General features: G+C 30.4%; 1 protein-coding gene across 1 annotated transcript; it reads right to left on the bottom strand.

The window, feature by feature from the left end:
• Positions 1–6,844: 6,844 nt before the first annotated feature.
• LBD3 (LBD domain-containing transcription factor) lies at positions 6,845–11,995 on the bottom strand. Its single transcript, NM_001353946.1, has 2 exons — positions 10,984–11,995; positions 6,845–7,409 (listed from the first exon to the last, which is right to left on the bottom strand). The coding sequence occupies exons 1-2, from the start codon at positions 11,317–11,319 to the stop codon at positions 7,002–7,004; spliced, it is 744 nt and encodes a 247-aa protein (NP_001340875.1). The 5' UTR covers positions 11,320–11,995; the 3' UTR covers positions 6,845–7,001.
• Between the last annotated feature and the right edge of the window lie 1,903 nt (positions 11,996–13,898).

The following is a 13,898-nucleotide window of genomic DNA, read 5'->3' as shown; positions in this document are numbered from 1 at the left end:
AAAGTTAAACTCCCATTATTACAAAATCCCCCCAAACATCTACAACATCTTTTGTTTGATCACAATGTAGTTGATAGTAAGAATTATCAACAACATACGCAAACATATAACATGATGTTTGCCTTTACTTCTGTGGGTATTAAAATAGAAAAATCAATTAATAATACAAAAGGACCTCCTACAATTAGAATCCAAGGACAACCATGTCACATGATAGGCAATCTATTACCAATGCTTGGAAAAGAACCAAAATTTGCATAATTATATATCTTTGACATAGATAATGAGGTGCAACATAGAATTAACACCATGAGGTACTGATTAGTTTTTTAAAAAAATTAATTCCCATCTTTTTTTTTTACTAACAGTGGTGCATTCTAGCTTTTTTCCTTAATGTTCTCTAAATTTGGAATTTTGATGTTCCACTTTACAGCCAACATTCTGGAATTGAAGCAAACATCGTTTCAAATTTAAGTCAAATGTTAGATGAACACAACACTCATGCAAAAAGTTTTAGAATGGCAAGAGATAGACTAACACAAAATGAAGTACATGATATCAAACTGAGATTGATTGCTAACCGTGAAAAGGATGGTCGCATATATAATGTGCCTACTATTCCTGAAGTTGTTGCCCTTATTGTAGGTGATGTTGATACACATTCAAGAAGAAATATTATTGTTAAGACTCACGGTGGTCAATTACCGAGGATTGATGAATTACATTCTAGCTATCTAGGTTTACAAAACCCTCTATTGTTTCCTTATGGTGAAGAGGGATATAGACCTGACATACTTCATCGTGCTACATCAACTAGCCAAAAATGAAAGAGGAATCGTGTTACAATGAGAGAGTGGTTTGCTTTCAGACTACAATGCAGATCAAATGAAGCCCAAACTCTGTTGCACTCTAGGAAATTATTCCAGCAATTTGTAGTTGAAGGATATACTATGGTTGAATCAGAAAGACTTTCCTTCATTAGAAACAATCAAAACAAACTTAGAGTTGACAACTATTGCAATTTACAAGAGTCATTGGATACTGGTTCCACCAGAGGCTTACATAAAGGTAAAAGAGTCATTTTACCTTCAACATTTGTTGGACATTCACGATACATGGATCAACTCTACTTTGATGGCATGGCCATATGCAGCCATGTTGGCTTCCCAAATCTTTTTATTACTTTAACCTGTAGTTGCATGTAAGTTGCTCCAGATTATTTTCAACCCTGCTTACATGTTACAATCTCACTGCTTTTAGTACATTTTTCCAGCCAAATGGTTTTCTAATGATTTTTACCAAGCTAAACAATTTGTTAATCTTTTTTTGCAACTCATGTAACATCAAGTCTCAATTTTGATGTGCAATTTTCGATACTTAACACATAAGGCCCAAAAACACTTTAATAGTTGTCTATTAACCTTTTTTTTTATGCCAAATATGTATACAATAGAATTCCAAAAGCGAGAACTTTCTCATGTTCATTTATTGTTGTTTTACATCCCAACAATAAATATCCATCTTCAGATGATATTGACCAAATTATATCAGCAGAGATACCTTCCAAGGAAGATGACCCCAAACTATATACGTTAGTATAGAACCATATGGTTCATGGCCCATGCGAAATACTACGAAAAGAATCTTCATGCATGAAAGAAGGAAAGTACAGTCGTTTCTATCCTAAAATGTTTCAACCTCATACTTTTCTAGACGTGGATGGTTATCCAATCTATCACAAAAGAGACAATGGTCAAACAATTTCCAAGAATGGGGTTATAATTGATAACATATATATTGTACCTTACAATCCAAAATTGCTAAGAAAATACCAAGCATATATCGATATTGAATGGTGTAACCAAAACACTTCTATCAAATATTTGTTTCAGTATGTAAACAAGGGATATGATAGAGTTACTGTTGTTATAGTTGATGATGAAAATGATGCAAGCTTGCATGTTGCAAGCCATCATGATGAGATCAAAGAATATCTAGATTGCATGTATGCTTAATTTGTAATATCTAATTTATATCAACTATATAATTTTAATTGATGGTTGTCTTAATAACAGATACATTTCTCCCTGTGAAGCTACTTGGAGGATCTTTGGTTTTCCAATTCATGGCAGGAAGCTTGCTGTTGAAAGACTGCATTTCCACCTTCCAGGACAACATGCTGTTTTTTATCAAGACCATGATGATATTGACGATGTTCTATCCAAGCCAAGCATTTTCGATTCAAAGTTCATTTCTTGGATGAACACTAATAAAAGTTTTCCTGAAGCAAGAAATCTTACTTATGCTGAATTTGTTTCTAAGTTTGTCTATGATTGCAGAAAAAGACATTGGAAACTCAGGAAAAAATGATACACTATTGGGAGGCTAATATGGGTTGCACCAACTACAGGAGAATTGTTCTATTTAAGGATGATGCTTACTATTTGCAAAGGCCCAACCTCATTTGAGGATAACAAAACAGTTGCTAATGTTCAATATCCTACATATAGAGAAGCATGATTTGCCATGAGTTTTTTACAAGATGATAAAGAATTTGTAGAGCAATCCAAGAAGCAAAAGACTGGGGCACAACATATTATTTGAGAAAGCTATTTGTTTTGATGCTTTTAATAGGTACTATGAGCAAACCTGAAGAAGTATGACAACAAACTTGACATTGGTTAGCTGATGACATTAGATATCATCTAAGAAAAACAACAAGCAATGCAGGTTAGTACCATCACATTTTTATATCAATTCTAATGAATAATAATCATAATCTAACCAAATACTATTTGCCCATTAGAGATTCATCTTAATGACGAATATTTGAAAAATTTGACATTGCTTGAAATTGAACAACTGTTGCAAGCCAATCAAAAGACACTTAGAGACTATCCTTCATTACCATTTCCTAAAGAAGGAAATTGGGCAAACAAACTAGACAATAGTCTAATATTATGAGAACTCAACTTCAATACTGATGAGCTAAAATCAGAATTTTGGCAACTTTTTGCTAAAATGACAGGTAATGTACCTAACCATATGTTATCCCTATATTTGACCAATAAACATTTAATATGCTTCTTACAACATATAGAAATAAAAAAACAATTATACACTTGACTACATTTGCTTTGCTTTAAAATTTTAAATATTTTAAATTGATTAAACTTTCATCACTTATAATATGCATATCTATAACTACATATCAGCAAGCATCAATTTTCAAAACAAAATTATTCAAGTTGTCAACAAACAAGAAGGTGGAATGTTTTTCCTATACGGATATGGAGGTACAAGAAAAAACATTCATTTGGAAAACGCTGGCCAGTTCATTAAGAGCAAACAAGAAAATTGTTATTATGGTTGCTTCTAGTGGCATAGCTTCTTTATTATTTCTTGGAGGCAGAACTGCACACTCCAAATTCAAGATCTATGTTCCTATTTTTGAAGACTCAACATGTAATATACACCAAGGAAGTCAACTAGCTGATTTATTAAATGAAGCAAGTCCAATCATCTGGGATGAAGCACCCATGACTCACAAATTATGTTTTGAAGCACATGATAAAAGTTTGAGAGATATCATTACAGGCAAATCAAGTTCAGATCATATCTTTAGAGGTAAGGTCATTGTATTAGGTGGTGATTTTTGACAAATCCAACCGGTCATTCCTAGAGGCAGCCACTCTGACATTGTTCATGTAAAAATAAATTCTTCTTATCTATGGGATAACTGTCAAGTATTAACTCTTTCAAAAAATATGCGTTTACAAAGCAACATGCAACCAGCAGATAAGGAAGAAACTGCCAAATTTGCACAGTGGATTTTAGACATTGGAGATAGAATTATCAGACATCCTAATGATGGTTATGCCACAATCAAAATCCCACAAGACCTACTAATCACAAAATATGATGACCCGATCCATGCTATAGTGAATTCCACATTTCCAGATTTATGCCAACACCACAACAACACAGAATTCTTCCAATCTAGAGCTATACTAGCTTCAACAAATGAAACAGTCCAACAAGTCAACGATACATACTATCATTGATTCAAGGTAATAACAACATTGCTTTCAAAATCAGGTTAATTTTAACCTAACTAACTCCACTTCACTTATTTAGATATCAATTATATCTCAATATTTGTACGCTTCATTAACATTTGATTTACAATTATACAAAACTAGCATCGATGTTTGGTTCACCTATTAGTTTAATTTATATTTATCTTTTTCTTCATTGATTAATTACTAACATGACGCTAGGTGAACATATGGAATATCTAAGTTCCGACTCAGTTGACAAATCAGACACCATAGAAAGTTGTCATTTCAACTCATTAACTACTGAATTTCTTAATTCATTGGCAACATCTGGCATGCCTAATCATTCTATCAAACTTAAGATTGGATCACCCATTATGTTGTTAAGAAACTTAGATCAAACTCAAGGACTTTGTAATGACACTAGATTAATTGTTACAAGACTAGCCAACCATGTGATTGCAGCTGAAATTATTTCTGAAAAAAATATAGAACACAAAGTATATATTCCCAAAATATCCCCATCTCAATCGCCATGGCCCTTTAAGCCTTTAAGGAGACAGTTTCCAATAATGCTCTCTTATGCAATGACAATTAATAAGTCTCAAGGGCAGTCACTATCTACTATTGGACTTTACTTACCTAAACTAGTGTTTAATCATGGCCAATTATATGTTGCATTATCAAAAGTGAAATCAAAGACTGGATTAAAAGTTTTAATACATGATATAGACAAGAAAAACTTGACCTTTACCACCAATGTGGTTTTCAAGGAGGTTTTCAAAAATCTTACAAGGTAAATATAATAACTATACACTAATAATTATCATTCCCCATTATGATGTATTTATCACTAATTCATTTACATTCTTATATGCAGCTAAAATTAAAATCATGTTAGAATATGTGGAGTGCGGGATTTTCCACCGCTCACCTGGCCTTTAATCGTCAACTCCCCTATCATCAGGTTAACATTTTTTCTATATGTTATGCTATTGCACAAATCACTAATTACCATACTAATTTAGTTTTTAATATTTTCCCTTATATTGTGCAAAACAAAATTTGTTATTACATATTGATTATTTTAAAACTTACTCATTACTTATACTAAAATAATCTAAAATTATACTAGCTTATCGATTTTACTGGAAATTCCAATATTCAAAAATTATTATCCTAATTCTATACATTTTCAACAAGGAATATTTAATATGCAAGCCCAGGTTATATAATAGATGGATAGTAGATTCATTACTATTTAATTTTTAAAAAGAAAGTTGACTTGTTATTTTTCCATAACATTAGACAAGATTTACATATGTATTTATTTGAAAATCAAGATATCAATTTTACTAATGGATTATAAAATCCTTCTAATGCGATCTAAATTAAAAACCTACATTTTCTATTACTTATTCGTATGCATTATATAAAAATACATGCATATGCATAACATAATTTAGTATCTTTAGCATAACTGAAAATAATGGTTGAACAAGTATATATTCAACACTTACTCTTTGATATTAATATTTTCTTGCCCCCTTTAACAACATGTACAAGAAACAATGAGTGGAGGCCTAAAGATAAAAATTAAATGTATTTTATTTTTAAGAAAAATATGTTTTATTTTTTTATAGGAATCAAATTAATATAATTTTTTTTATGAAGACGAAATTAATAATTTTTCAAATTTTACAAAGACTCCAAATATATTTTACAATATAGTTTATAATGAAATTTTAATGAACTACGTCAATACACAATCAATTTTTAACATATTTTTTAAAAAATAATTTAAAACACTTTTATAAAGATAGTATTATAATTAATTATGTTAAAATTTATGAAATACTTATTGAATACTCTTTTAGTCTCTAATTATAAGTCATTTTTTATTAATTTACACCCCTTAAGAAAAGTAGTTACTTTAGTTAATCATATTAAATTTATCAATTTTCTGCACTATCATTTTCTTATCTTTCTATCTATTTAATTGTTTCTCATAAATGTTTGAGGAGAGAATAATTAAATAAGGGTATGGAGAAAAAAATAATTATTGGATTTAGAAATTAGAAAAAAGTCTTATAAAAATGGGACAAATAAATTTCTGAAAATTAAATAAGGGTGTGGAGAAAAAAAATAATTATTGCATTTAGAAATTTTTAAAAAAAGTCTTATAAAAATGAGAGAAATAAATTTCAAAAAAAAGTTTTATAATTAAGAACCGAGAGTAAAAGATATTAGTACCTTCTTTTTATATCTTTTGATATTTAAGGTTAGTGCACATAGATTAAAAAATATTTAATGGAATTAAATATTATTAAATTTAAACTAAAATATCTTTATTTAACGTCTTAATGTTTAATAGTTATTTTTAAATAAAAGTATATTTGAGAAAAATGTATTGGGAAACGTTAGAAAGTTAAAACATCAAAATACATGGGAAAATTTAATACACTGTAACACATAAGGCTCTTTTACCAATAATAACGTCTTATAGCATTTCTCTCAATTTTTTTGAGATATATGCCTTGCGTGCCGTGAATCTTCCAAGCAATCGAGTGCCTTGTAGGTAAGGTAGCATTTCCCTTTAACCTTCTAATTATCACAATTTGTATTTGAAAATCAATTTGAAAAATAGATGAATCTCACATACCTGAGATGATAATTAAATTAACTTCCTTTCTCGTATAGCAATATCGCCACGCTCAAATTGGTCAAAATAATTAGTTGCATTCATAAACCACGTATTAGATCACTAGCATTTAAAACACAGTGAATAAAGAGGGAAGAAGAGGAAAAAAAAAAAGATACTATAAAGAACATTACATTAATTACTTTCTCATATGAAACATTGAAAATTTAAGATCTCTTCAATTCCTAGTCTTCCACAAATCAACTGAAGACAAAGATTAGTTGATTAATTAGGTCAAAGATTCATTTGGAAATCGGGTAAGATGAAGAGGGATTAGAGCATGCAACAACTGGGGCAGATCCATGTCTATGCAAAAGCTCACGAGCCAATGCTTGAAGATCACCACCACTAGCAATAGTGGCCGATGGGCCACTAGGCCCGCTACCCACATATTGACGTGACTCTATGGGCCTAGGCTGCACAGCCCACGAAGGAGTCTGGGCCATTGGATCAAAAAGTGAAGAGAGGTCATATGTGGGTGGCACGGTTGAAGAGGCTAAGGCTGATGATGGGATGAACTCAGCTATTGAGATCAATGGAGGAGGTGCCATGGTGGTTGCTTGTGGTGAAGAAGGTGGTGGTGGTTGGGGTAACTCTAGGGTTGCAAGGTGGCCTTGTAAGTAGGAGAGTTCTGCTTGTAAACTCATCACCTGTGTAACAAAGAATTGAAGCAAGATAAGTAAGAATGCATTGTTAGAAAATGTATTAAAAACCATTTTCTTTTATCTTATGTGCTAGATACATAAATGGAAAACACCACTCACTTAAACATTTTTTTAACCAAGGTATTCCTCACCACTCGAAACTAAGGGTTAATCTCCTAGTCAGAAATCAAACTCATAACCATATATTTAGGAGATAAGGTGATTTATTGGTCCTACTTAAATATTTTTAATTATTTAAAAATAAGTAATAAAATTAGTTTAATAAGTACAATATATATATATATATATATATATATATATTTGTTATAATCAAGACAGAAGGGAGTAAAACCTAAGACAGGGGTGTGTTCTCTGCACATTTCCGTGATCTTATTTTTAATAGGACCTTGAACAACACAAAAATGTTGAGTTTAATGAAAGTGAATGAACTTAATAAGAATGACAAAGTATGAAAGCGTGACTTCAAAACAACTTCTCGAGGTTATAAAACAAGAGTTTAATTTGTAGGAATTGTCATTTGGGGGAAATAAACAAATTTATATGATTAGACTTGAAGGAGAGAAAATGTCAGTTTGAAAATGATACAGATCTTCAACATATATTTCGAACATGACTTTGGTTTAAAATTAAGAATTTCTGACAATGACCAATTATGACGGCATAGGGATTAGCTAATTAGCATTTGTATAATTACTTTTTTTTTAACTAATATCCAAGATAGGAAGATGAATTGACTATTAGTTAAACAATCACATGACAATATATAATTATATATATAAACATTGTACAAAGTCATGTGTGTTCATAACAATTCTTTAACTGCTTATAATCTTTTGTGTTGTTGGAACTTATATATACTCACATAATTTTCAACAATATTTTTTTATTGATAACTACTAATTTATTAATTTTGTTAAAAATATCACTTGAACGATTTGAATCCACAATTTCTTTTCTTTCTTCTTTTCCTTTATCATTTTACCACCACTAAATCAATGTTATATCTCTAATTTTAATTGTTGAACGATAACAATGACAAATGACAACAAAAGCTAAGGAGCAGGTGCATATATATAATCACCATTGATGTTACCATATAGCTATTAAGGGGAGAGTGAATATTGTTTACCTGTTTTATAATTTTTTAAATGTTTAACTTTTAATAAATAATATTTTTAAAAATATTTATTATTTTTATACATAAAATTAAAATTAATTTTTATTTTAACTGTTATGATAATAACAACAAATATAATTAATTTTATATTGTCTAATCTTAATCATTATTATTTAATATTATATAACATTAATCTTATATAATTTTTTAACCAACTTAAAAATATATATGTATATACACAACAAATATAACAAGCTAGAGAGAGGAACTAGGTCCTTGTTGCACTGTCTAGTTCCGTCGCTGCCTAAGTTTATTAAGTAGCAATATATAAACTCTTAAAAAATTGACAAAAAAGAAAAAGAAAAAGAAAGTCCACAATTTAAGGAAGATTGCTGGCTTGATTTGATGGTGTAGTATCTTTCTCACAGATCGATCACCTCTATTCTATTTTTTCAAAAATAAAATAAAAGAAGTGTGAGATTGCACAGTGAATTTCTTTATTAATCAATCTCATTAATTTTTGTTTATATATTAAGAAGATAGGGACAGAAACACGTACCATAGTGATTTTTATAAGAATGATAATAATAGGGACAGAAAAACGTACCGCGCCTATGAAATGCTAGCCAAAACCCAAGAAACTAACCGACCAATTCCCCTAAAACCAGCGAAAACGAAGAAGTTAATGGGTTGGTGGAGGCCATGGATGTTTTGATGACAAATACTAATGAGTGATTTTAGAGTATTCGTTAAAAATATTTTAAAAATTATTTTATTGAAATATACAAAATAATATTTTTTATAATTTGTTTTATACTCTTATATTTTACATAATAAATATTTTTTTAACTAATGTAGCAAAGACACTGGTTATATAGTTTATCTTATTAGAATCTACACATTTGTGTAACCGCCGACCACATCATTTGTTAATCAATTAAGCGTTTGTGGATTTCAGCAAAAAGGTTTAGAAACTGTCCCCTATGTAATTATATATGTTCCATGGCTCCTTGCATGCCCTACCTAGTTTCCTCTTTCCCGAAAGGCCCCAACCCCAACTTTTGTTCCTCTTTCGGAGGGCACAATACTCTCCTAGCATGTATGTAAAGGCATTGCTTTTTTGTAGAAGATATATATGGAGATGGAGATTGCCCCCCCTTTAAAAAATTATACTTTGTACTTATAATTAAAATGAATGGATTTTACATTCTCTTTGTGTATGTTGAAAAAAGATTGATTTTAAAAATTAAAATAAATACTTTTTAAAATTTCTTTATAAAAATAAATATTTCTTTAAAAAAAATAAGTAGAGTGAAACATTTGATGCATGCTTGTTTTTCTGTTAAAAACCATAAATGGACATTGAAAAAAAAAGTAATAAATTAAAGTTTCTCACAAAATGTACATTAGAATGTGTGTTCATCCATCAAACTGCAAATCAAACACATTCTTAATTTCATTACAAACTTTAATTATAAAAGATCACTCCTTGACAATCAAATTAAATAATAATAATAATTTAATTGGAGTGTATTGATAATTTTTATACTGTTATATAAAACCATATAATTGAAATAATATATAAAGTCATACATAGTAGTTCAGCTACTTGCGTGAACAATATTATCTATTGTAGTAAAAAGATATACATGTAGCTAGTATCGTATTAAAAAGAATAATAAATTGTCATCTAATTGAAAATGATTATTTTTGTAATAATTATTTAGTAATCATATTTAATCAATTAATAATGTACAACTTCTACATTCACAGTGAATAATAATAATAATAATAATAATAATAATAATAATAATAATAATAATAATAATATTTTTCCTTTCCTTCTTGTACCAGTGTGAATAAAAATTCAAAACCATTCAAACTTGATGTAGTCATCAAACTGGGGGTAATTAGTAACCCCTTGTCAATGCTTGGCTAAAAAACAAAACAAAAGCGGGGTTGCTGTAATAAACATATATACGTATTTTCTTTTTTCAGTTTATGGCAAGTACAATGTATATAAGTTAAATTAATATATATATATATATATATATATATATATATATATATATATATATATATATATATAGGAACCAATCCACCATCTACAATCTACGACCTTCTAATTCTAAATGCCTAGAAATCCATACAAAGCTTCACATATTCTCAAGTCAAGAAAAGAAAAAAAAAAGTTGAGTCTAAAACAGCTGACCACATTCTAAAATTCAGCTTGCTAAAGCTACTATAGCTGGCAAAAAGCTTGGGGGGAAGATACTCAAAATAAGACAGCCAAAGAAGCAAGCAAATAATATTAATTAACAAATATGCAAAGAACACCTTCAACCTTATCTCTATAGAATCACATGTATAAGATCATTAACTATTAATAAATAATAATCAACCTACCCATCAATTAATTTAATGAATTATTATCAATATTACCTGTTGCTGAAGAGCGAAGATATGAGCAACACAACCATACACGGGGTCTCTAAGCCTCGCTTGAGCTTCATAGCAAATTGTGACCACCGCATCAAGCCTCTTATGCACCGGAATGTTAAGCAGTAACTTGGAAATGTTACTAGCACCAAAAACCTTATGCACCGCGGCAAAGTGCGTGGCACCTTCCTCCGAATCAAAGTACGGAGCAAAGATGCAACCGGGCATGCACTTTCGCCTCAAAAACTTGCACGCCCCACAAGGGCTACCACCACTACTATTATTGTTTCCACCGCTACTACTCCCACCACTTATGCTACAACTAGAGTTTATGCTCATCTTTGAAAAAGGGTTATACTTCTATAGGGTTTTTTTTTTCTTTGGTTTGTCGTTAGTGTGAGATCATGAGTTTCCAAGGAGTTCAGAGGGAAGTGATGATTAGGTTTAAGAAAAAGTAGAGTTCGTGGGATTCTTCATGGAAGGAGGACGAGAAGAAGAAGAAGAAGAAGGAATGAATGGTACGGTGGTGTTTGTATTGTAGGAATTTAGGGTTTGGTGGGGTGTTAGTATTTTAATGATGAATTTAAAAAGGATATATAGAAGAAGTCTTTAAAGCCACGCGAGGGAGCAAAGGGTTAACCCCCACATATTTAGTTGTTTGCGTGAAGCAAACATGCGATAAGCCCCTCTTACTATTATCCTCAACACAACCTTCTCTTTCTTTTTGTTGTTTTTTTGTTTTTCCTCTTTTGCCTTTCCTTCATCATCTCGTGAATTTTTCCAACAAAACAAAACTCATGTGCTATTTATTATGCTTCGTTTTTCTCTCTCTCTCTCTCTCTCTCTCTCTCTAAACACAACACACACACACTCAAAATATAGTCATGATCATGTGATGCATGTATGGGAAGGAAGGAAGGTTTTGATGTGGAGTTAAGAAGGGTGATGTAAATGTTGAAAGAGGCTTTTGTTGCAGACCCCAAAAGGAAGGATAAAATAAAGAAAAGAAAAAACTATGAAAACGTGTCGAGGGGAGTGTCTATATTTGCCTCAGCTGCGTGTTTTAAGCGGCGTGGAGGGCAAAAGACGCTAACTCTATCTACTTTCTTTCTTTCAATCACCAAGGTTGAAAATGACGCACCCTTTTGTCTTGCTCTTGGTTACAAAATGCCAAAACACTTTGGCCTATGACTCTGAATTGAAAGAGTTATGGACACTTGAGGCAAGAAAATGACGTGAATGGATCAGGGGTCTCTTAAATTGGCTAATTAATTTGTGTTTTTTACTATATTGGATGTCGGTAAGGTAAGGAAAGAGTGGCTTCTGAACAAAATGTGTGTGTGTTTGAGAAGAAACGCACACCTAGCTATACAGCTCAAGTACACCCAGATAATAGAGGCGTTTTGAGTATACGGTAATATAAATTTCAAATTCAATATATTTATTATTTGATTTAAAAAAACAAACTCTCAGTTAATTGACTTTTTTATAAGGAGAAACTTTCAGTTAATTGAATCAATTATATTTAATTAAATGAAATTGAGTTTTCTTTTAAGAATCTAATTCGAGTATTATTTGAACATTCAACTTTAATTTGCATATTAATCATCTATACTCAATTGTTTGGTTAGATAAAATTGAGTTTGTTTTTTGTTTCTCATGACCACATGCATGTATCATCTTAGATGAGACTCAATCCAATATTAAATGTGAACATTTTTTTAATGAGAATTCAAACTTTAATTTGTCTTGTTTCAAGAGACAAGTTTCTCTCACTAGACTCGATTCAAGTTAATTAAAATTGAGTTATTTAAACCTTGGTCATTTGTGATAATTTTTAGTTGAGTTTTAAATTTTATAAAAATAATATAATAAGTTTTTAGTTTTAAAAATCTAATTTTAATTTTTTCTCTAATTTTTAGTTTTAAGATAAATTCGTTTTGAATTTTTTTATCCTATTAAGATTATTTTAAAGGTGTTTTAGTGTAGTAGTAACAACGATGACAACATTGATTACAATGGTGGTGGAAATGTCAGTGCCAATGATGTCGATAGTGAAGGTTGAAGATGATAGTGGTGACAATGGTGACATTGACAATAGTGATAGTGGTGGTAGCAACAATGACGATGATGATGATTGTGAAGGCAATAGTACTAGCTAGTGATGGTGGTGATGGTGATAACAATGGTGGTGACAACAACAAGATGGTGGTGGTAGTGACAACAAGAGAAAAGACTACTGTCAAATGTAGGGAAAGTGTGCTTTTGATAACTGTGAAATTTGAGTTAATTTGATAGTCAATTTTGGTTAAGAATGATTGCAATTTCTTTACTTTATTGTTGTTTTTAATGAAATAATAAAGAAATTAATATCTTTGTAGTTTTTGATTAACAAAATTTTTTTTAAAAAAAGATTTCAAGTGTTTAGAAGGAAAATTTATGCAAAAATGTGAAGAAAAAACTTTCAAGAAAAAGTTGAAGATTGAGATAGCTCGCTTAACGTGCAAGACAAGCTCAACAGTCAAATGTCCTTGTAATGTAATATTTCTTTATTATCTATTTGATGCAATGCCATTTTTTATTGTTTCTTTCCTTCGCTTTATTGTTATTGTATGACCTGATCATCCATGTATTAGTTTTATGGGTTATACATTGGAAGGTAATTTCTGAAGAACTTGGAAAGGACATCTCAACAATTCATTATCAGGATCGAGGGATAGAGTGACTTTGTTGTGCTCTACATACATCTTCATACTTACTTAATTCAATTTATTATTCAATTTTTGCAAAGAAATTTGGAAGAAAGAACATAAATTAGACTCTTCATCGCGAGGGATGAGAGTTGAATATATTAGTAAATGTGGGTGAAAATTGAGATAACATTAATTATCTATTACTCATCTTTATCTTCTATTTTA

This window comes from Glycine max, chromosome 1, assembly GCF_000004515.6.
Source record: "Glycine max cultivar Williams 82 chromosome 1, Glycine_max_v4.0, whole genome shotgun sequence".
Classification (NCBI taxonomy): Eukaryota; Viridiplantae; Streptophyta; class Magnoliopsida; order Fabales; family Fabaceae; genus Glycine; species Glycine max.
Note: the sequence above shows the minus strand (reverse complement) of the source record. Positions and strands in the feature narration are given on the sequence as shown.

What these genes read in the sequence shown, in the direction of transcription:
- LBD3 (NM_001353946.1), bottom strand. Translation starts at nt 11,319, where the DNA reads ATGAGCATAAACTCTAGTTGTAGCATAAGTGGTGGGAGTAGTAGCGGT. An exon ending in TCTTCGCTCTTCAGCAACAG is followed by an intron (nt 7,410 to 10,983) that starts GTAATATTGATA and finishes TTTGTTACACAG; the next exon opens with GTGATGAGTTTACAAGCAGA.